The sequence below is a fragment of the Mesoplodon densirostris genome, chromosome 11, assembly GCF_025265405.1.
Source record: "Mesoplodon densirostris isolate mMesDen1 chromosome 11, mMesDen1 primary haplotype, whole genome shotgun sequence".
Classification (NCBI taxonomy): Eukaryota; Metazoa; Chordata; class Mammalia; order Artiodactyla; family Ziphiidae; genus Mesoplodon; species Mesoplodon densirostris.
The window spans coordinates 14,521,737-14,544,649 of NC_082671.1; the positions used below are offsets into that span (position 1 = coordinate 14,521,737).

Below are 22,913 nucleotides of genomic sequence, written 5' to 3' on the forward strand. Positions count from 1 at the left end.
TAAAGGGTGAAGGCACAGAGAGGTAAAGGGAATCATCACTCAGCAGAATCCTCACTTCTTACCCTCACCACTGCACGAATACAGCCCCCTACTGGCGCTAACAGAACTACTAATTTTATGACTTTCCTTAGCATCTCAACAGTTTAAAAACGTCTGGACAGCAGTCTTTGACATAGCTTACCCCAAATACCGTTTAAAATACCCAAGACGACTTTTCCACCTAAATCCTGGGATTGACCTATCGTGAGACTCGACCTATCATGAGACTCTTGGGGTAATTTACACTAAACTTAAGGTTTTTGGAATGGGATTGAAAAATACATACGGTGACCCACACATGCTATGAGGCTATAAACAGCACAAAGCTGCTGAGGTAAAAGAGGAACATACTTTATTCCTGTCCCATCTTATGCCCTGTATTATAAGGCCTAACATTTCGTGTGCTGCCTTTACGTCTTAAGTGTCACAGGGCCCCAAAGGCCTGACCGTACATTTCCCTGCTTCCTTTGTCAGATATGTTCCCCACACGGGGATATTGTCCCCTCCTGGCTAGTTCCTTATTAGCCAGACGAGCTGTACTCCACCCTATCCTCAGCCTAACAGATTTCACTTCCTTACCAGCTTTCAACATTATTCAGACCAGCAATCACATCCTCCTGTTGGAACCAGAGATCACCTCACTGCTTTGTTGCCACAGACCCTGCTTGTTCCCTCTCTTCCTCAGTGCAACCCCACAGGGCCAGGCATGGCATGCTCTGGTCCACTGGGCTGTAAGCACAGGTGATGAATAAACTGCTGTCAGTCTCATCTGCCCACGTATTCAGCCTTCTTATGCTATGTAGGGGTAGGATTCTTCCCTCCCCAATGGGGTGAATAGGAGGTGATCAGGAAGTGCCCCTACCACAGAAATCAAGGTCAGTTCTAGACAGAATTATAGTATTTGCTGTTGATCTAATGCATAGTTACTGTTTTGGGGAGGAGGAGTCCTCCCCTACATCCCTCTAACCAGTACCCAGCGCCAAGTACCTCTGCTGCTAAACTATTGATACCTGGGGGAGTGGAACTTCCATTAACCCTGAGACAAGAAGTAATGGGAGCACGGCATTGTAGTTCTCAGAAGGAAAGCATTACAGATGAACGTGAGCGAGAGTCACGTATGCTTGAGACTGCAAATTATAATCACACTGATCAGAGTGTTGGAGAACCAGAAAATGGTATAGATAACGTCCTCACTTTAGCTCAGCAGTCTGCTTGTTGCAGTAACTTGGGTTTTAATGGGGCACCTTAACAGAAGATTTTGGCAAAAATATGGAATGTGACCAGAGGTAAGAAAATCCATATACATTCTCAGTTAGTAGATACTGCCTCTCAGTAAATCTCTACCTTGAAGATGAGTAAATAGAAAAAAAAATCCCTATGAGGGAGGAAATGTGATGATAATATATATTATTACTGTTGCTTACAAAACACTCCAACACAAAATGACAAAGGTTAAAATAATAATAAAAAATGAGAAACTCATAAGGCAAAAATGAAAATAAAATAGCAGAAAATACTGATTTCAGGAAAAATTGAATTCCAAGGAAAAACTATGTCAAAGGGACATCAAGGATCTTTTTATATTGGTAAAAAGCACAATTCAAATTGAATATATGTCAATGAATATCCCTTAGGTAATGAAACATAACAAAATCTGTTGGAAACACAGAAATAAATAACAGGTAGATAATTCTTGTGAATGATTACATACATCACACTTTGATCAATTTTTGATAGAATAGGCAAAAAGGAAAATAATGTAGAGAATTAGAATAATGTGATTGGCACTTTGTTGTACACCGAAAACTAATACAATATTGTAAATCAACTATACTTCAATAAAAAAGAATAATACAATCGGTAAGAATTTAATTAAGACCACCACATTGTTTAGTAGAAAGAAAAAAGTTATAGAACTTATAGAAGTTTAGGTAATATCAACAACAAACCAAATTCTTATAAATTGAAGATTCTGCTCCTAAATAACTAGCTGATCAAAGAGGAAATGAAAACCACAATCACAATGTATTTAGAAAATAAAGAAAATGAGAAAATTGCATTTACAAATTTAGGCACACAGATTTAAATCCTGTTAGGAGACAGATTTAAAGGCACACTGTTTTCATTTTTAGAGTAAGAATGACCATACATGAATTAAACATTCAACACACAAAAAATCAGAAAATAACTTTTAAAAAAGTCTACGGAAAGTAAGAGGAAGGAAATAGAACAGAAAGTCAATATCTTAAAGTATATTAAATAGTTCTAAGAGCTGATTCATTGCAGGAAAATGTAACAACAGTAACAACAAAACCCCTGACAAATCCAATCAAAATACACAACAAAAGAATCAAAAGAAATAACAATGTTTAGTTATGAGTATGCTATGTTAGTGTCAAAAAATCTTATGCAAGGAGGATGAATATCTAGGAAAACATTAATTGCCAAAATAGAACTAAGAAGAGATGAAAAATCTTAATGGCGGCAAATAGCAGGAAAACATTACAAAGAATGATTCTCTAAAGAGATATTAGGTCCTGAATACAACTCTTAATTTTCATGGAAGAAATGAACCTTTCCCCTGGATCTTCCAGAACAAAAGATCATCAAGTATTGATGCTACTGAGGATTGTTTATCCCATGTATGTTAAGATGACTTCATATTGAAAAATCTATTAATTAAATATACGATAATGTCAGGAGCAGTAAGAAAAATCAAAAGGTGATCTCAAGAGCTGTTTAACAAGCATTCAATAAAATTTAACCTGATTTATTTAAATCTTAGAGACCAAGAAATAGAAATTTTCATTTTCTTATGGTAAAGAAAATCATTTAAGATTATCTTTATAAACCTACACATATGCTTAATAGAAAACTGAGAAAAATTCATAGTAAGATCATGAGCAAGATAAAATGTGACTGTCTTCTGGTATTAACATTGCCCTGGAAGTTCTGTGTACTGATGAGGATGCAAAGCATAGGAGTTAATATTGAAAATAAGGATAAAAATTATATTTATCTTAAGATTAGAGAATACTGATATAAACTTAAAAGGATCAACTAAAATATTCTCATAAATTTACTAAGAAAGTTTAAGAAGTTGGATGCAAGATGAAGACATAAACATGAATAATCTCCCTATATAATAGTGATTATCTCATTGAGTTGTTATGAGGGAAAATGATTCAGTTCATAATAACAAAAAGAAAAAGAGCATAAAATGCCTACAATAACTCTAACAAGAAATGTTAAGAATATATATGAAGAAAATAATCTTACTGAATTAAATTTTTAAACATTGAATAAATTAAAAATGTTATACACTTAGCCGGAACACTATTGTAAAAGCTTTTATTTTTTTTCCCTAAAATTAGCTAACAACTTCTACTTATTTTATTAAATAAAAACAGGATTTGGGGAAAACTAAAAGAATGATTTTAAAATTCATATGGAGGTATAAACCATAGGGAATATGATTCTTATATTTATTATATTTTTGTAAATGAAGAATGACCATAAGAAGTATGATTAGTAATACCTGATATGTATTATATATCATAAAACTGTAATAATTAAAAAGAGGGTGATACTAAGCTAAAATCAAGAGACAACTAAAAGGAACAAGATGCAAAGATAGCCCTGAAACAGTCCTAAGATCACCTGAGCACTAAGGCTATATTAAAGTATACATCATAGGACTTCCCTGGTGGTCCAGTGGTTAAGACTTAGCCTTCCAATGTAGGGGGTGTGGCTTTGATCCCTGGTTGGGGAGCTAAGATCCCACATGCCTCGTGGCCAAAAAACCAAAACATAAAACACAAGCAATATTGTAACAAAAATTCAATAAAGACTTTAAAAATGGTCCACATCAAAAAATATCTTAAAAAAATAAATAAATAAAAATAAAGTACACATCATTAACTAATCAGATTCATTTCATTTATCCTATGGTTGTGGAATATTTTTGGTTTAACTAACCTTTCTCAACATATATCAAACTATGTTGTGCAACTTTTTTATTTGAATCAAATAAGTGTTATCTTTACTTAACATGAAAATTAAGTCCACATGAATGAGAAAATTCTATTCAAACTATTAATCTACTAAAATTCCATAACTATAGATAAATGCAATGAAATTAATCACAGTGATAAAGGTTGATAGAATTGATTACATATATTAGCAAAACACATGTAAAAAACTCATCTATAAAATTAAATATTTAGTTAAAACTGGGAAAATATTAGCAATAAATGATGATGGTAATATCTCTAAAGTTTCAAGGACATAGAAAGCAATAAGAAAAAACACAAATAGACCAAAAGAAGAATGGACAAAGAATATGATATGTCATTTTATGAATGAAAAAAAGATAGCAATGTTCATAACATTAAAAATTTCAATTTCCTGTTCTTAAAAACACAAATTAAACTAACAATGGAATATAATTTTTGCTAATCAGATTAACAAAGATTAAAATAGTAATATTCTCAGGGCTGAAATTAATACATTGAGACAAGTATTATCCTACCACACTGGCAGCATAATTGAGGTAGCCTTTTAGAAAACAATTTGGCTTTACTTCTCAAGACTCTTTAAAATATTTAACTTCATTGAAAGCAATCACATATCCAGGATTCTATTCCATGGAGACAATAAGTTGATGTACTTTAATATTATATAAAACATGTTCACCTTAGTAATATTTGTAGCATTAGAAAATGGGAAACAACCTAAACATTCCTCAAGAAGGGAAAGGCAAATTAAATTAAGATATATATTCATCCCTGCAATGAAATATATCAAGTAATTATTAAAAGTGAGCTTTTATTCTTTTGGAGAGACATGGAAATATGCTTTCAATATTTTTAAGGAAAGAACAAAAGGTGGGTACTTGATACAAATTTATTTATTGAGCTTTCAGCAGGATTAATTCAGACATTAATTTTGCTTAAAATATATACCCATATAAATTTAATACCTACACACACAAATAGAAAAAAATTGGAAGAAAATTTACCCAAATAATAATTGCTATTATCTTTTCAAAGTCTTTTTTTCTCCCTTCTTTTATACTTTGGATTTATTTCATCATATATTACCTTTATGGCAGAAAATTAATATTTTAAAACCACTTCATCAAACATACTTTTGAAAAAATTTGACTTCTAAAAATCATTTCTGATTTATTATAAAAGATCAGAATTGGCTGGTTTTCAATCACAACCAACTCTTTTTCAGCAAAGTACAGGATAACAGCCTCAATATTGTAAAAAGTTACGTGCTATTTACGAACCTGTCCTAAGATTTTATTCTGGAAATTATAATACCCCAAGTGACAAAAACTGGTTGATTCTGAACCCTTCAGTATTCTCTATTGAAATCCCAGATTTACCCAATACCTCAAGTATACACTGCATTATTTTAAGTGCTAAAGCATATTGTCTTTGATTCAAGGCAGACTTTGGCTATCTCTTTTTGGAGGAAGAGGCAGTATTCCCCCTTTTTACTAACTACTGTTTTATTCTGAAGGTAATTGAACTGTGAAAAATCTTTATTTTTTTATTTTAAAATTTTTTTGAAGTATAATTGATTTACAATGTTGTGTTAATGACTGCTGTACAGCAAAGTGATTCAGTTATACATATGTATACATTCTTTTTTTAATATTCTTTTCCATTATGGTTTATCATAGGATATTGAACACAGTTCCCTGTGCTCTACAGTAGGACCTCGTTGTTTATCCATTCTATATATAAAAGCCTACATCTGCTCACCCCAGCCTCCCACTCCATTCCTCCCCCACCACCCTCCCCCTTGGCAACCACAAGTCTGTTCTCAATGTCCATGATTCTGTTTCTGTTTCATAGATAGGTTCATGTGTGTCATATTTTAGCTTCCACATGTAAGTTATATGGTATTTGTCTTTCTCCTTCTGACTTACTTCACTTAGTATGATACTCTCTAGTTGCATCCATGTTGCTGCAAATGGCATTATTTCATTCTTTTTTATGGCTGAGTAGTATTTCATTGTGTATATGTATCACATCTTCTTTATCCATTCATCTGTTGATGGACATTTAGGTTGTTTCCATGTCTTGGCTATTGTGAGTAGTGCTGCTATGAACATAGAGGTGCATGTATCTTTTTGAATTATAGTTTTGTCCAGATATATGCCCAGGAGTGGAATTGCTGGATCATATGATAATTCTATTTTTAGTTTTCTGAGGAACCTCCACACTGTTTTCCAAAGTGGCTGCACCAACTTACATTCCCACCAACAGTGTAGGAAGGTTCCCTTTTCTCTACACCTCCTCCAGCATTTATTATTTGTACACTTTTTAATGATGGCCATTCTGACCTGTGTGAGGTGATACCTCATTGTAGTTTTGATTTGCATTTCTCTGATAATTAGTGATGTTGATCCACTTTTCATGTGCCTATTGGCCATCTGTATGTCTTCTTTGGAGAAATGTCTGTTTAGGTCTTCTGCCCATTTTTCAATTGGGTTGTTTGTTTTTTTGTTGTTGAGTTGTATGAGCTTTGTATATTTTGTAAATTAAACCCTTGTCAGTCACATCATTTGCAAATATTTTCTCCCATTCGGCAGGTTGTCTTTTCGTTTTGTTTATGGTTTCCTTTGCTGTACAAAAGCTAAGTTTGATTAGGTCCCATTAGTTTATTTTTGTTTTTATTGAAACTTTGAAAATCTTAAAATGTGCCTTTTGAAATTTTTCAAATGATAGTTGGACACAGGGAGCAATTATTTATCTCAAATTTTGTTAGACTTTCTAAAAAGTTATTTTATAATGGGTGTCATCTAGCAAACATCCAAAATTGTTGAGAAACAACTGAAGTGGGTTTTACACCTTACTTTATTTTAGGCACATCTATCACTGCGTTATGTACTTTTTGCTTGGGCCCCAAGAATTATGCAATTAAAAGATGTAACCATCATTTTCCAGGGTGGACGTGCTTCTGTGTCCAGGGAAATCAACCCTGTGCAGTGAAAAGAGCTTTGGAATCAGGGATCCACCTTGACTATATGATTTGGGCAACTTGTATAGTTTTCTGAGCTCATTTTCTTCTTATTCATAGTGGGGCTACAAATATCTACCCCCAAAGAATTGTTGTGAAGATTTAATGAAATAATATCTTTGTGAAATGCATACAGCAAGGTCTGCATATAACTGACACTTAATAAATGTTAATTTCTTTCCTTCCTCCTTTCAGTAACCTGATTTAAATGCTTCATTTGAGATTCATAGCTCTCCTACCTGAGTTAATTTTTAAAACACATTAATTTTCATGATACCTGAAGGAAAAAATGCCTAACAACTATATTCTAACTTTGGCTTTTCTACCACTTTTTCATATTTATCTAATAACTACTCAAATTTTTATTACCCTCAAATTACAGACAAGGAAACAGAGGTACAGAGAGGCTGAACTGTTTGCCTGAAGTCATGTAAAGGAGACAGAATGAATATTTGTTGAATGAATGGGTGATTGGAGATTGGGCCCCGGATCTGCACATGCTCAATACTTTGTTCTCATAACAATGTCTGCATCGGGACTAAAATTTGCATTTCTACTTCCTGGGAATTGTGGATAAAAATGAAATCAACTTGCTGTTTCCAGGAAGGGACACAGTGTCTTTCAAAATTGTTGAGAAATCTCTATGCATTGTTCACCTGAACTGCAGGAGAACGGGCCTGGGTGATATTTGGGCTAACAAGCTTTCTTATAAGGGTGATTTCATTCTCTTGAAGAGCATTGGGAGGTAAAAACCCATCAAGATAGTGTGTTCTCATGATGATTTCAATGAATTATCATGGAAATGAGTTTTAGAAGAGAGGCAATGCTTTGTGATAATAGCCCGATAATGCCATTAGCTCTGAACTGTAATTGTAATAGCATTAGTCAAATGAATATATCTGATATTAATTTGAGTGTCAAATATTTCTGTAAGGTTCTTCTTGTTAATTAAACATCAGCCATGGTATTATTAATTCAGGATCTAGCCAGTTCTTGCACATAGTAGGAACCTAATGTGTTTTTGTGGACTGAGTTAATAAACCAAGCTCTAAGTGGAGCTATTTCAAAGAGTGAAATATTGAATTTAAATAACATCATCAATATAGCAGAAACTGATTTTTACCTCAAATCTGCTTGCTTGTACAGTCTGTCCTTTCATTTGCACCTGCGATTAGCTAATCGTGTAGATTTATTAATATCAAATTTGAGAAGAAATCTTTTCTCATTTTTTGCATATTTATAGGGAAGTAGCCTATAAGGTTTACCCTGAATTACTTAAAATCAAGAATAGAGTTTGTGCCTTTCTTCTTGTGTCTTATGGTCTTTAGACCATTTTAAAATCTACCAGTTTCATGCCTGCCTTGATCATCTGAATAGCACTGGGCAAAATCATGCTTTAGGTGGTTTGAAATCACTCTTCATGATCACCAGTGTCAACTGGGTCCTCAACACTGCCACCCTTCTTAACATTTCTCTTCCAAATCATCTTTTCTAACTCTTGAAATAACAAATTCCTATGTCCCTGTCTTTCCTACTCTTTATTCTCATCCTAAGCCACTTTTGCTTTCATGAATGGTTTGCTGCCTACTTTATAAAGAAAGTTGGGAGCCTTGAAAGGAAGGCTCCAGAATATTTCTAACACCAGATCTACACATCTGCACCTGCACCCACGCTCTCCTTTCTTCTGTTTCAGTGCAGGAAAAAAGTATCCACCCTCTGATAAGAAGTCAACCTCCCTTTGTCTCTTGCATTTTTAACTTCTCCATTTGTGCCAGATAATTTCATCAGTTAAACGTGATCAAGTATCTCTCAAAATTAAAAAAAAATGTATCTCAAACCCACATCTCAGTTTCCCAGGTAAAACACAGGACTCACAGTTAATTTGAGTTTCAGAACAACCATGAATTATTTTTTAGAATAAGCATGTCCTAAATATCACACACATAATTTTGTAAAGTATAATTTATGCAAAGTACATCCATAATATTGCATGGGACATACTTATTCTAAAAAATTTTTTAGTTTACCTGAAATTCAAACATAATTGGATGTCATATTTTTAAGTGCTAAATCTAGTGAATCTACCCAGAGCTTCCTCCAGACCACCACTTTCTTTCTTAAATCTTCAGAGAAAGTTCTTCAGAAGAGTTATTTAGATGTGATGCCTTTATTTCCTCACTTACTAGATATATTTTTGTTTGTTTTTGTTTTTGTTTTTGTTTTTTTGTGGTACGCGGGCCTCTCACTGTTGTGGCCTCTCCCGTTGGGGAGCACAGGCTCTGGACGTGCAGGCTCAGCGGCCATGGCTCACGGGCCCAGCTGCTCCGTGGCATGTGGGATCCTCCCGGACCGGGGCACGAACCTGTGTCCCCTGCATTGGCAGGCGGACTCTCAACCACTGCGCCACCAGGGAAGCCCTTACTAGATATTTTTGACCCTACTCCAATCTGGTTTTCTTTCCCTCCTCATTGCTGAAATGACTCTTGCTAAAGTTACCAGTGAAGATCATGTTGCTAAATCTACGGATACTTTCCATTCCTCACTCTGCTTGATCTCACAGTAGCATTTAACACAATGTATCATCTCCTGTTTGAATCAGTCCTCTCTCTTATCTTCAGTATACACACACACACACACACACACGCACACACATGTATGTATGTATATATTTCCCTCCCCCCTCTGACTGGCCTTTTCCTTCTTCGGCTGGCCATTTCTCCTCCATTTAACCTCTACTATTGAGGCTTTTCAGGTCTAGTTCCTGGGGTCCTTCTTCTCCTCGTTCTTAATATTCACACTAGATAATTTTATTCACTTCCATGGGTTCAAATGCTATTTTTGTGCCAAAGATTCTCATATTTATGTATCTAACCCAAATCCTTTTTCTGAGATACAGCTATTTCCATTCAGATGTCTCACAGGTAGGTAAACTTAATGTGTGAAAAAATGAATGGCTGAAAAGTTTTTCAACCTCTTTGTCTTCTAGTGTTCTCCATTTAGTAAATAGAATCTTTGCCCACCCAGTTGCTTTTGGCAGAATCTGGGATGCTTCCTTGATACCACTCCTCTCTTCTGTATCCTACCACCTCCTGACTTTATCAAAACCATCACTAAGCACTATTGATTCTACCTCTGAAATCAAGCTTATATCTGTCCATTTCTCTCCATCTGCCTACTTCCTCACTAGCTCATCACCACTAGACTTGCCTGAGTTACTTCATTTGAATCCTTCCTGCTTCTCCCAAGCCATTCTTCTTTCCTTTTCAAATTACATTACATCCACAGTGATCTTAAAACACAAATAGCTCATGTCACTTGCTTGATGTCTTTATAATTTCTATTGCATACAGGTTTAAAAACAAAAATCCCTGTAAGCCACAGTTCCTGCATGATTTTACTTCTACTTTCTCAACCTGACTTCACGTGATACTCCCTGAATATTTTCAGGTTACTGATCTTCTCTGAGTTCCTCTGATGCACCAGGTGATTCCTTACTTCCAGGCTTTGGTATATGTTCTTTCTACCAGAAATTCTTCACTCTTATGCTCACCAAGCCAAATACCACTCATCTTTCTAGTGTCAACTTCAACACCATTTGCAGGCACTCTTAGCATGAACGTGGATGTGAATCTAACTCTATCTAGACATGTAAGTTTGCCATGCAAAGGGAGCACCACTAATGGCATGGGTCCGTGAGGCCAAAAAGAATCTCAGAAAGTGGCTTTATTTCATCTCATCCCAATCTGGTCCTGGAATTGAAGCTGCTGGACACCTGAGCTCTGCATTTATGGGACACATTCTTTTCTGAAGAATTATAAAAATGCCAAACCAGAACATCATGCCCATGATAATCCTAGCTCACTTGGAAAATGTCGAGATCCCACTCAAATTACAATAACAATACAAATCATTATTTTTGTGCACCTTTACTGATCTGGTGCTTTATGTCTATTTCCTCTGGTCCTCATAGATATCTTGGAAATTGTTAGTGAAACCATTTTAGAGAAGGAGAAATTGAGACTCAGACAGGTTAAGTAATGTGCAGTCAGGGGTGAAAAAAACTTTCTTCTGTCCTTCTAGGTTCTTCTGGCTGGTCTAAGAATGAAATTGACATGAGACAGATTGACAGGAGAAAATCAAATTTAATTTTGTACTTACGGGGAGCCCCACATACATGAGAGGTTCAAAGACAGAAGGCTAAAATGAGATATATATATGCCATCCTGATGTAAGAAATGGAATAAGGGCCTGGAACTTCCAAAGAAAGAGGAGAATTCACAGGATAATAAGAAAAAGAGCAGATGTCATAATTAGATGTTTGCCCTGCCATATAGATGGGGCCACTTAGGTAAAATTTACCTCTGGTGAAAACTCTTTTTCCGGGAAACATTCCCAGTTTAAATTTTTCTAGGAAGTTAAGGGAGGGGCAGTAAAGTCTCCACTGACTTTAGCTCAAAATAATCCAAACTTTAGCTGAAATAAATAATATGCCAACCTGGCACTTCTTGGGGAGGGCTGTTCTGAACCCCTAGTGCTCAAGACCTCACAGTTTATCAAGGGCTGAGTTGGGTTTGAGTTCAGGTTGGTCTGACTCCAAGTTCCTCCATTTCTACCTCTCACGAGCCAACAGCAGTGGATGCTCCTGTCCACATCCAAAAAGTATTTTGGGCTTTGCCCTGATACTGTTATGAACCCTAAGGCCTCCGAGCAGCTCTAAGGGTCTCTCTGGAGCCAAAGGTTGAGGGTGTAGAATAAGCTGCTTCTGGGATATTTAACCCCATTGGACAAGGAGGACTCTGCCCCTGATTCTGATGGAGGATCAATAGCAGCTTTGCCCGTGGAGCATTGGGGGCAATGCCATGTTAGCCACGGGAAGAGCGGCACAAAACCAGTGGACGGTCTAGTAGAATATGGCCTGGCTAAAGGTGAATCACGGGGTAGCAGCCCACTTCTTTTCCCTTCTGGGTCTAAAAATCTGTCATCTCGAAACCCATTTGCAGTTAGACCTGAGGCATTGATGTGAATTTGAAGAAACACATCTCTAAGAAAATAGGCACGGACCTGTGAAATCCAGTTGAATAGCCTTCCAGATGCATAAATACTTCTTTCAAGTTTACTGCAACTGCAAATTCCTGTTACCAGAACGACTCCTTGATTCACGCTGAGATGGCTGTCAGTGGTCTCAGTAATCATAGATACTTAAATGAGAATTTTAAAAGATCACTATTCTAATTTAAAATGCTCTTGGTGGGAATTAAGCAGCTAAATTCTCTGCTTCTTTCCTGAACTCTGAAGAGGAAGGACTAACAGGGACAAGAAGCTGTATACCTTGACCTCTTGGTTCTGCCCAATTATCCAGTTTCTCTGAGACATTTTGCTTTGGATCTTTCAATCACCTACACATCCATAACTAAGATGTCACTTTTCACTGAATTCTATTTCGTTATTTTTGTCAAAAGGTAAGCTCGCACTCATGTGTGTGAGAAAATTGATCTGGTTGCTAATGGCATAGAGTCGAAATAAGCAGTTTGACTGACTTCTTCACTCCCTTTTATTAGCATTGCTACTTTTAGATAAACTATTCCTGAAATGATTAGTGTAGGAGGATGGGTTTAGTCTTGTATCTTCTTTAAAGCACTCAGAGTTAGAGATCCCAGAAGGATCAGTTTTCTCACTTGTACTGCAAATGTCATTCTAACAGTTATCTGTCTGCACAGTCAAGTTTTGAGAAATCTTTTGAATTTACCGCATTCACACCATTCTCCATCATGGTGCTAAAAATGACTAATGCAGCTTGGAGACTGTGATAGCTGATCATCTTTTCCAATCATACGCTAACACTCACACACGCACTCACATACACACATGCTCTGCTGACATAAATCCTTAAAGGTTTAAAATATCCTATATGCTAAATGGAATGTGGAGGCTTGTGGGATGCTTAAGCACAGAGCTATAATGTTCTTTTCACTATGGTCGGTTCTGTCAAAGAAATTGGTCTGGTTGTTTGATTAAATAGACCCATCTTATTTCTAACCAAATGTGCCACTATGGCTTGATTTTATATTTAAAATAATCTCTGGCATTAAAATTTCAAATACATTACTTAATTTTATCCTCCCATCATCTCTGAGAAAACTGAAGTGCAGCATTCTCTTTTTTTATGTAAGAGGAAACAGAGTGATGATGACCTACCCAAAGTCATGCAAAAAGTCAAAGGATCACCCTCTCTTAGGGGCCCTAATTAGTCACCATACACCAGTTTAGGGTCACTAAAACCAAATCATCTAAATGAACTTCATTTCCTTTCTTGACGAATGTTAATCTGATGGTTAAAGGGACTGTCACAAACTCAGATATATCCTATTCCTAGAAAAACATGTGACAAAAGTCTCCTGTGATGTCATTCTGGGAATGATGGAGAAGTGTGTGGGATGAATGATAGTAATTAGGTGAAGTGGGAGATGATTATATCCAAAAGGGGAGGATTAGTTGATTGTCATTAACTTGCGGTGAGATCTCTAGGAATTTCCCACAAGGCTTTGGTTTTGGTCCTGTCCAGTTCAACAATTTTATCAATTACCTAGAAGAAGTCTAGGAACTTGCTTACTAAATTTGCAGATGACACAAAGCTGGTAAAGAAGTAAAGATTAGTAATTCACTGGATGACAGAATCGAGTTTTTAAAATGTCTGTTATTTAGAATGATGGGTTGACAATTATTAAGGATAGAGATAAAGTCCCCCATTTAATTAGGAAAAGAAATTGTGATAAGATGACTGGAACTGAATTGAGAGAAACTGCCAAAAATTAAAAAAAAGCCTCAGGTTTTAATTTACCATAGGTGTGATGCAATTACTGAAAAAGTCACCACAGTCGCTGTTGGCATTAACAAAGAGAGAGAAAGAAAGAGAGAGAGAAGGTTGATAAAAGTAACATATCTATATTCATGTACCCATTTTGAGTATTGTGATTGATTCTGGAAACCATATTTTAAGAAAGACACTGACAAGTTGTTGTTTGTTTAATGGATGGAGGTGTTTTGATAGTGAAAAATCAGGGAATCATGTAACATGAAAAAAACTGGAGTGGTTTGTCTATAAATAGAAGGGGATCATAACAGCTGTCTTTATTGAGCACTTATTGTGCATATTAATTACTTAATCCTCTCAGCAAAATGATGAATTTTTTTTCTTTTTTCTGTACGCGGGCCTCTCACTGCTGTGGCCTCTCCCGTTGCGGAGCACAGGCTCCGGGCACACAGGCTCAGCGGCCATGGCTCACGGGCCCAGCCGCTCCGCGGCATGTGGGATCTTCCCAGACCGGGGCACGAACCCGTGTCCCCTGCATCGGCAGGCGGACTCTCAACCACTGCGCCACCAGGGAAGCCCATGATGAATTATTTATTGTTGTTGTTTCTGGCATGAAAACTGAGGACACACAGCTAGACTACCAGGATTGGAATTCATATAGTTTGACTACAGGACCTACTCTTTTAAACATTGTACCACATTACTTCTCCAAATATTTATCAAATGTTTGAAGAGTTGCTATGTGGATAGAAAACTAAGCTTATCCTGTGGAATACAGTTGTCAACAGATGGGTAGACTCAGGTTACTTCTCAAAGTAGAGAATTTTTCTGGGCACTGGAAGATGATGGTACATCTTCTAGTTTTTGGTACAATGTTAGACTAGAGTACCTCTAAGGTGACATCCAACTGTAAGATTCTAATTTATTGGGATGTGATTTGATGTAACACAGTATTACTATGAACAGAAAAATAGTTTTCAGAAGTAAATCAAATCAATCATCAGTAATTTAAATGGTGTTCTTTTGAACATAAGTTTAGAGAATCTCCCCTGCACACCCCATGTTGCTAAGATGTCCGCACCATGTGTTCTTAGTAAACTTCCTTTCATGGGCACCAAACTCTGCCAAAATTATATAAACTTTTAAAAATCTATCTTTTACTATGTCTAGAATATTATCAATAATATCCTATATGCAGACCTCCATCCAAGGAGATTGTGTTGCAGAAGTAAAAAGCCCTTACACTGTGTGAGTCTTAGTAGCTCTTTGATGTATTAAAATCAACATTGGCTGCAAATAAAGATCCTACATACTGCAACAAAGATCCCATGTGCCACAACTGAGACCTGGCATAGCCAAAGTAAAAATAAATAAATAAATAAATATTGAAGAAAAACATTGGCATTGGTTGCAGAATGCTGGGAGGGTCAGAGCTCTGTCAGATACTAGTAGTGGTGACTGGAGCACTTCATTTTCTTCTTTCTGTATTAATTATTAAATTTCAAAAATGAGGATAGTAATATCAACTTTATAAGATTGCTGTAATAAACCCAGCAATATATATAACAGGTCCTACCACACTATGCAGATTCTCAATAAAAATTTAGGTTTTCAGTGAAATGTATTTGTAAGAATAGTTGTGCATGATAGAGAAATTGCCTGGTCTTTCTTCCTGGCTCCTGGGAGATAAACTCTAAAACCATTGAATTTCCTAAGTGATTGAAGTATGTTTGTTATTCATGATTGGCCTCTTAAGCCCCACCTGATAGTTTATGTTAATGGCATGACTCAGAATGGGAGCTGACCAGCCAGGAAGACCAACCATATGATTAGAGGGTTGGGGTTTTGAGCCACAGGATATCAGCCCCATCTCTTAAGAGAGAAAAGAGGCTGGAGATTGAGTTAAACTACATGGCCAATGTTTCAGTCAATCTGCCTACATATTAAAGCCTCAATAAAATGTCTGCACACCAAAGCTCAGGTAAGCTTCCCTGGGTGATAATACTCTGAGTATTGTCACACACTGTTGTGCCAGTTGGGTACCACATCTCTAAGGGTGAAAGAAGCTTTGCTTTTGGGACCCTCCCAGACCTTGTTTTATGCCTCTCTCCCTTTATCACATTCCCATTTGTATTCTTTTGCTATAAGAAAGCTGTAATCCTAAGTATTGGGCTTTCTAGCAAATTATCAGTTCTGAGGGGGAGTCTGTGGGGAATCTCCATATTTATAGCCAGCTTATCAGAAGTGATGGCAGCCCTGGGGACCTCCAAACTTGTGGCTGATGACTAAAGTGAGAACTGCCTTGTGGAGAGCTTAACTTGAAGTTTGGCCAGACCCTGGGTCAGTTGCTTAAGCATGTATATGAAAAATTTAGACTTATATAAAAGGTAAATTGATAGTAATGTTTGGCTTTGCAGTCTTTCTAGAATATGTCAAATGTAATTTGATTATAGACCTTTTTTAAGCAAATTTTCAGAAACATCTTCATTGAGTAATTTTGAAGAAAATAAACATGTTCAACAACTAAGATGTTGAGGTAGAGATATAGGTTAGAATTTTCCAAGTTATCTTATAAAATCCTAATACCAGTGCTTTGTTCTTTGTTTGCATTTAAAGAATCTAATCATCAGAGATGTCAACAACTCCTGTAGTTCACACTTAATTGTGACAGTTTGGATTTGAGCCCTTTGAAAACTGGAACCATATCTCACATAATCCATGTAGCACAGGGCCTGGCACATGGTAAGTATTCAATATATACGTTGGCTTAACTTTCTCAGTCAACTAAGAAAAGAACAGGGTTTGATCTTAACAATCAAGGATTGTAGATTTGTTCCCTAGAACTCTACTATACCTATCATTTAATTCATCACTCAATTTTATTGCTTCCCTACACCCCTGGAAATTTTGTGATGGTTTGGAAGTTTATTTTGCTTGCCATAGTGTTTCTTGTGCCCAATATGGTAATTGGAACAGAGTTTTTATGGATCCTCCATAAATTTTTTTTTTGTGGAGGCATACGCAGGCCTCTCATTGCTGTGGCCTCTCCCATTGTGGAGCACAGGCTCCGGACATGCAGGCTCAGTGGCCATGGCTCACAGGCCCAGCCGCTCCACGGCATGTGGGATCCTCCCAGACCGGAGCACGAACCCGTGTCCCTTGCATCAGCAGGCAGACTCTCAACCACTGCACCACCAGGGAAGCCCCATAAATATTTTTTGAATGGATACCCTAGTGTTCAAAGGAATTTCTCATTCATAGAATTTATGTTTTCCATAGTGTGAACGTAGGCAAGTAAAATTTATTTGTAGAGAATACAAGTGAATATTTCTTTACATTATTTTAAAGGTATAACAATAAGTGTTTTTGAAAGCAGAGAATAGGCGTGCAGTATTTCCCATAAAATAAGCACAAGCAAATTTAATAAATTTTAAGCTGTATTAACCTCTCAGAACAAATAAAGGAAAAAGTCTGTAGATTTAAAAAACATCCAAAGACATTTCACTGTGACAGCTAATCTTTAATGGTATCCTGTTTGATTTTTCTACCAGCCCATATAAGAGTAGTACTTTTTATGTTGCATGTGAATTTTTCAGATTGATTGTTTCTCCTTACCAAAATATCTGTAGAGAAAATTTTCCAAGATCGGTTGTCATTCAACTCACAATTTCTCTTTGGTTGCACAGACACTATTTCTGGATAAAGGATCATCCAGATACCCTGTCCTCTTATATTTACACAGGACTTACCTTTTCTGAGGGTTGCCTATGCCAGCTATGACACATTATGTAATACAGCCCTGTTGAAAGACCTAGTAAGAATATAATAACCAGTTTGTTTTAAAATACACGAAAGAAAGAGAGCAGACAGGGTCTCATGAGAAGTGACATTCTGTAATTACCTCCCCCTATCAAAAGAAAAACAATTCCTAGAAATTAATGAATACAGCAAGAGTCTATTTCCTATCTTAATTCTATCTTAATTGCAAAAGTGGATCAATTTAAAAAAAGACTACACTAGCAAAGCCCCTCTCTTAAGGTTTTGTCTCTCAATTCTCTAGTCATCAAATCGATATATATATAAGCATACCATGAAACTGTTTTTACCTTCTGAGATGAGGTAGACCAGCTCCACCATCAGTGCCCCCATGAAACAACCAAATCCACTGAACAGTGTCAAACAATTCATAAAGTTTCCTCTGATGGTACTTGGAACAAATCTGTATGATATTGCAGAGACTGAGAAGAAAAAAGTTCAGAATTTAGAACATTCTCTTTAAAATACTTTCATAGATATTCTTCAAATTAGTATTGATCGTTACCTCAAAGAAAGTTTACCAAAACAGGCAAAATTTCTGTTGGACTTTGTTAAAGTTACTATAGTAAACTATATTATGATATTACAGTTTACAGATGTCTACAAGGAATAAAAAATGGCAAAATATATAGCTGTAATGGTACAAGGAAAATTTGATTACTGGTGGTTGAGTGTCCCAATATATTCACCCAAATTTCACCTCTATTGGAATATTTCTTATGAATTTTGGATTGAGCTAAGGCTTGTACTGGATAATATCATGACAATCTATCAATAAGGTCTATGATTCTGTACTTCTGTGTACATCATTAGGTTCCCTATAGAAATCTTGAATTTATCATAGAAAACTAGCATAGAGGTTAACAGCATGGGCTCTGGAGTTAGATAAGCTTATACTAAAATCCCGGGTCAACTGTTTACTACCTCTGTGATTTTAGGTATGTTACTTAAACTTCCCAAGCCTCAGTGTTCTTCTCTATAAAATGAGAGTAAGACCATTACTCACTTGCTGAGGTGCTGTGACTGTTACTTGCTATAATATATGTAAAGTGCTTATTACAATACTGAATAAGGTTAGCTATTTTTAACAGTATTAATTTTACCAAATCAAATAGCCCCTAACTACTTGTGTAAGGCACTGTGCAAAACCCTTTATATGCATTTAAATTATCCCATTTAAGGAGAGACAATAGCTTAAGCATTGGGTCTCCAAAATGGTTATCTTTTTCCCCCCAAGTCATCTTTGGAGTACTAGTAATGATGGGTGGTAAGTGGTTGAAAGAAAATCACGTAGCAAAGTTTTTTTTTTAATTTTCGCTTAAAAATAATTTTTTCAATATCAGAAATAAATGAAATAAGTATATATAATTTTGTACTTTCCATAGCAACATAACTATGTTAAAATATGCATGGCAATCTAAGGGATAAAGCTAAAATATTTATAGTATTTATTATGATATGAAATCTGTGATCTGCTTCATAATTATAACACAAAGAGGAAGAAAGTATGTGAATGAAGGTACAAATGAGACAAGTTTGGCCATGTGTGGAAGATTATTGAAGCTGGAACATGAATACATGCAAGTTTATTGTACTCATCTCTCTTTTGTATATGAATGGCAAAATATTGTAAGTAAACACATTAAATAACATGAACAGTTTTAGCTTTGACTGGCTGAATTATTGGATTTTTACTCTTTTGAGCTTTGCAAATTTTTCTACAGTGAGAGCTAGTAGATAAACACTAAAGCTCTTTTAAAAAAGAAATGTGGTGATAGAAAACCGATATACCGTAAGCACTAAACTTTTAGTTTCCCTCTCTCTAAGAAGAATGAAATTTTATTACCTTCTCCCTTCCCTCCTCAAGAAGACTTCATCCCTGGTTTCTCTGTACTTTTACCCCAGTAAAACTCTGCATTTGTCCAGCACTTTTTATTTTTATTTTTATTTTTTATTTTTTGCGGTATGTGGGCCTCTCACTGTTGTGGCCTCTCCCGTTGTGGAGCACAGGCTCCGGACCCGCAGGCTCAGCGGCCATGACTCACGGGCCCAGCCGCTCCGCGGCATGCAGGATCTGCCCGGAACGGGGCACGAACCCGTGTCCCCTGCATCGGCAGGCGGACTCTCAACCACTGCGCCACCAGGGAAGCCCTGTCCAGCACTTTTAAATGAACTTACTAACACCTAATGTCAATGTATTCATGTTCCTTCCTGTTTTCATTTAACATTTTTGTTTTGCTTTCTGTGTGTTCTCCACGTGTTTTTATTTATCATTTGATAAACATTTAAAGGAGTCTCTGTGCTCCAGATGTGCTGAGTTCTGGGGCCGAGGGTGGGAAAAAGCATCAGTACATCTTTCCTGGATTTTAAACTCTGGGAGGGCAGAAAGCAGAGATATGCACAATACTAAGGACGGTGCTAACTGGGCACTTAATACCACACATAGTTACTGGAGATGAAGGTAATGATGGTGAGAAAGAAAATACTGTGAAGAAGGGCTTCAGATATCGGCACCAGGAGGCCGTGTGTACCAGAGCTCTCTTGTGCAGTGCAAACCGCCAGCAGGAGCCCGAGGCCAAGCTCGCAATGTTTGTTCAGGAAGATCCAAAGGAGAGTACGAGGAAAATGCTGAAGAGGCTTTGGGAAGAAATGATTCATGGTTATAAAAAGGATGTGGCTTATGAACTTTCCTCTTTATAAATATGAGGAGACAAACAATGGGCAGAAAGACGAAGTAGGCCTATTTCTTTCACTGAGAAAAAGCAGAAACTCTACAAGCCCATTATTACTTTGCTAGTTAATTATTAATCCTGTGCTTTTCTCTTGCTAGAACTTCTGGTGCGGTATATAATTCATGAACACACTTTGCCAGCTCTCTGCCTGCTGGTGAATCTCTCTTTGATGTCATTTTCATCGTTTTGAAAGCCTCCGATTCCCTTTTATAGGACTTAGCACTTCAAGTCTTCCGATCTCCAATTCCAGGCGTCTACTTGCATGTTCTGATCTTTTTTGACTTTGGTGATCACCAGCTTGAGTTTTTAGGCTCCATGATACTTCTTTTGGCACGTTGTAGTATAGATATGATCAACAAGTCTGCCACTATTCTAAAATTCTCATTTTACTGTGAAGACACTGTAGAAAATATTCAGTGTACAGGAAAGCTGGTCTTCTTGCCAAAGAGAGCTGAAATGTGTCTCTAGGTGGAGGGTGGTTAGTGTTTTGCAAACATGCCCCATCACAGCATATGCGGAATCTACAAACTATAGGGCCAGAACTGCCTTCCTGAGGCACCTGGTACTAGGGACTCGTTGCTGGAAATTTCTTTTACTCCAGTTGTTCTTAAACAGTTAAAATGTGTTTATTGCATTTGGTGAGGGGTTATTTTGAACATGTGGAGAAGCACCACAGAACTAGAAAATGGAACTTTATACTATTTCCATTTTCAGGTCATTTTTCCTTCCTCATCCCTAAGAAGCTTCAGCTTTGAATCTCATGTTACCCAATTACATCACCTAATATTTCTCTTTTGTGCTGTCACCACTAATCTCTAAGACATTTTCCTCTATTTTTCAAAGTCATCAGCTCCCCTCTAATGGTCACACTCTCCAGTTCCAATTCTGTCTTAATCCTTGGCAATTTTAACACACACATACATATAGATCATCCTCCCAACCTTCCATCCTGCCATCTCTTGGTTTCCCAGTTCCTGACTTCCTTTCCAATGTCCTTGTCCTCCACTTGACATCAGTCACTCACACCCTGAATCTTGCACCCCAGACCAGGGTTGTTGAACTACAGTCAGGTAAGGTCCAGCCTGCCACCTATTTATAAATAAAGTTTTATTGGAACACAGCCACACCCATTCACTGTATATTGTCTCTGATTGCTTATACACCACAATGACAGAGTTGAGTAGTTGTAACAGAGAGTAGAATGTAAAACCTAACCATTTACTATCTGACACTTTTAAGAAAAAGTTTGCCAACCCATTCCCTAGAGTAATAATTGTCACCACTCCATAATCTCAACTTTGTGCCTTCCCCTCTGATGACCACCTTCCATCTTCCCAGCTTACTCTTGACTACTCAACCACCAGAATGCTTGTCCTCCTTCAGGCCTCCACTCCTTTACTCCTTTTATTATTTTCACCTCTTTCATGCCCTTCATGTTCTCACTACTCTTTTTACTCAAGTTAAGTTCCACTGGATGAGTTAAGTTAACTGTTAGAGTCATATTCTTCTACATTCCCTCATTTCTTTGCCTGTCTCTTGCTTTCTGGAAATTGATTGGAAAAACAATTCTTTATCTGCTATCTCTGCTCCTATATCCATGCAGTCTCATGTGGCTGGAGAAAACCTTATAACCCCGTTGACCAACCCATTTTAAATTCCTGCCCACAAACCTCAAATGGCCTCCTTATGCTCTGTGGTAACTTCTATATTATCTCCCTGGTTCCTTCACCTCTCATTGTTCTAGACAACGACTACACGCCTTTCCCCTCTCTTCCAACCCCCAAGATGTTTGCCTTCATCCTCAGCTCATGGCTTGGCATCCCACTTCACTAAAGATATCGAATCAGCTGGAAGAGAATTTCCGTAGAATCTCCACACCATATTTACATACCCATGAGTTTCTGCATCTACACACTCTGCCTTCCAAACTGTCCCCATTGATGAACTATGCTTGCTACTATGTAAGCCAAATTCTCAGCTTGTATTTTCCTGACACCATCAACTTTCCCTCTCTGTTGAATCATTCCCACCAGAATAATCTGTGATGCCATCATTTTTCTTCCTTAAAAGCAATACAGGGCTGCTAGTTAATTATCTCTGGCTTTTGTGTGTTGAACCACAACTGCTTAGCTGGCTGGGCATTTCCTGACTGTATTCACTCATCACCTTCATACATTACCTTTCTTCACATCTAACCTATAAAATTCTGGCTGACTACTTCCAACAATTTTCTGGAAACATCAGGGAAGTCACAAATATTTGTGTGGTGGCATTCTTTTATACTTCTTTTGTATTCCTTGTAGTGTTAAACAGTGATAACCACATTTTAGAATCTCATAAAACCTTTTATTTCATGTGGAATGAAATGATTTAAAATTATAAAAAAGAAGTCTAACATATATATGACTGTAATGACACAATTTTATTTTGACTTTTTTCAAAGAACTGCTTCAGAATCATATATATGTATGTGTATG

The 22,913-nt window shown here is 36.8% G+C and overlaps 1 protein-coding gene across 1 annotated transcript in view; it reads right to left on the reverse strand.

The window, feature by feature from the left end:
* Nucleotides 1-22,913, reverse strand: part of SLC15A5 (solute carrier family 15 member 5) — a 71,765-nt gene that overhangs the window by 9,593 nt on the left and 39,259 nt on the right. The window contains 1 exon segment of the mRNA XM_060114154.1: nt 17,995-18,126. Coding sequence (XP_059970137.1) covers nt 17,995-18,126 — 132 coding nt within the window.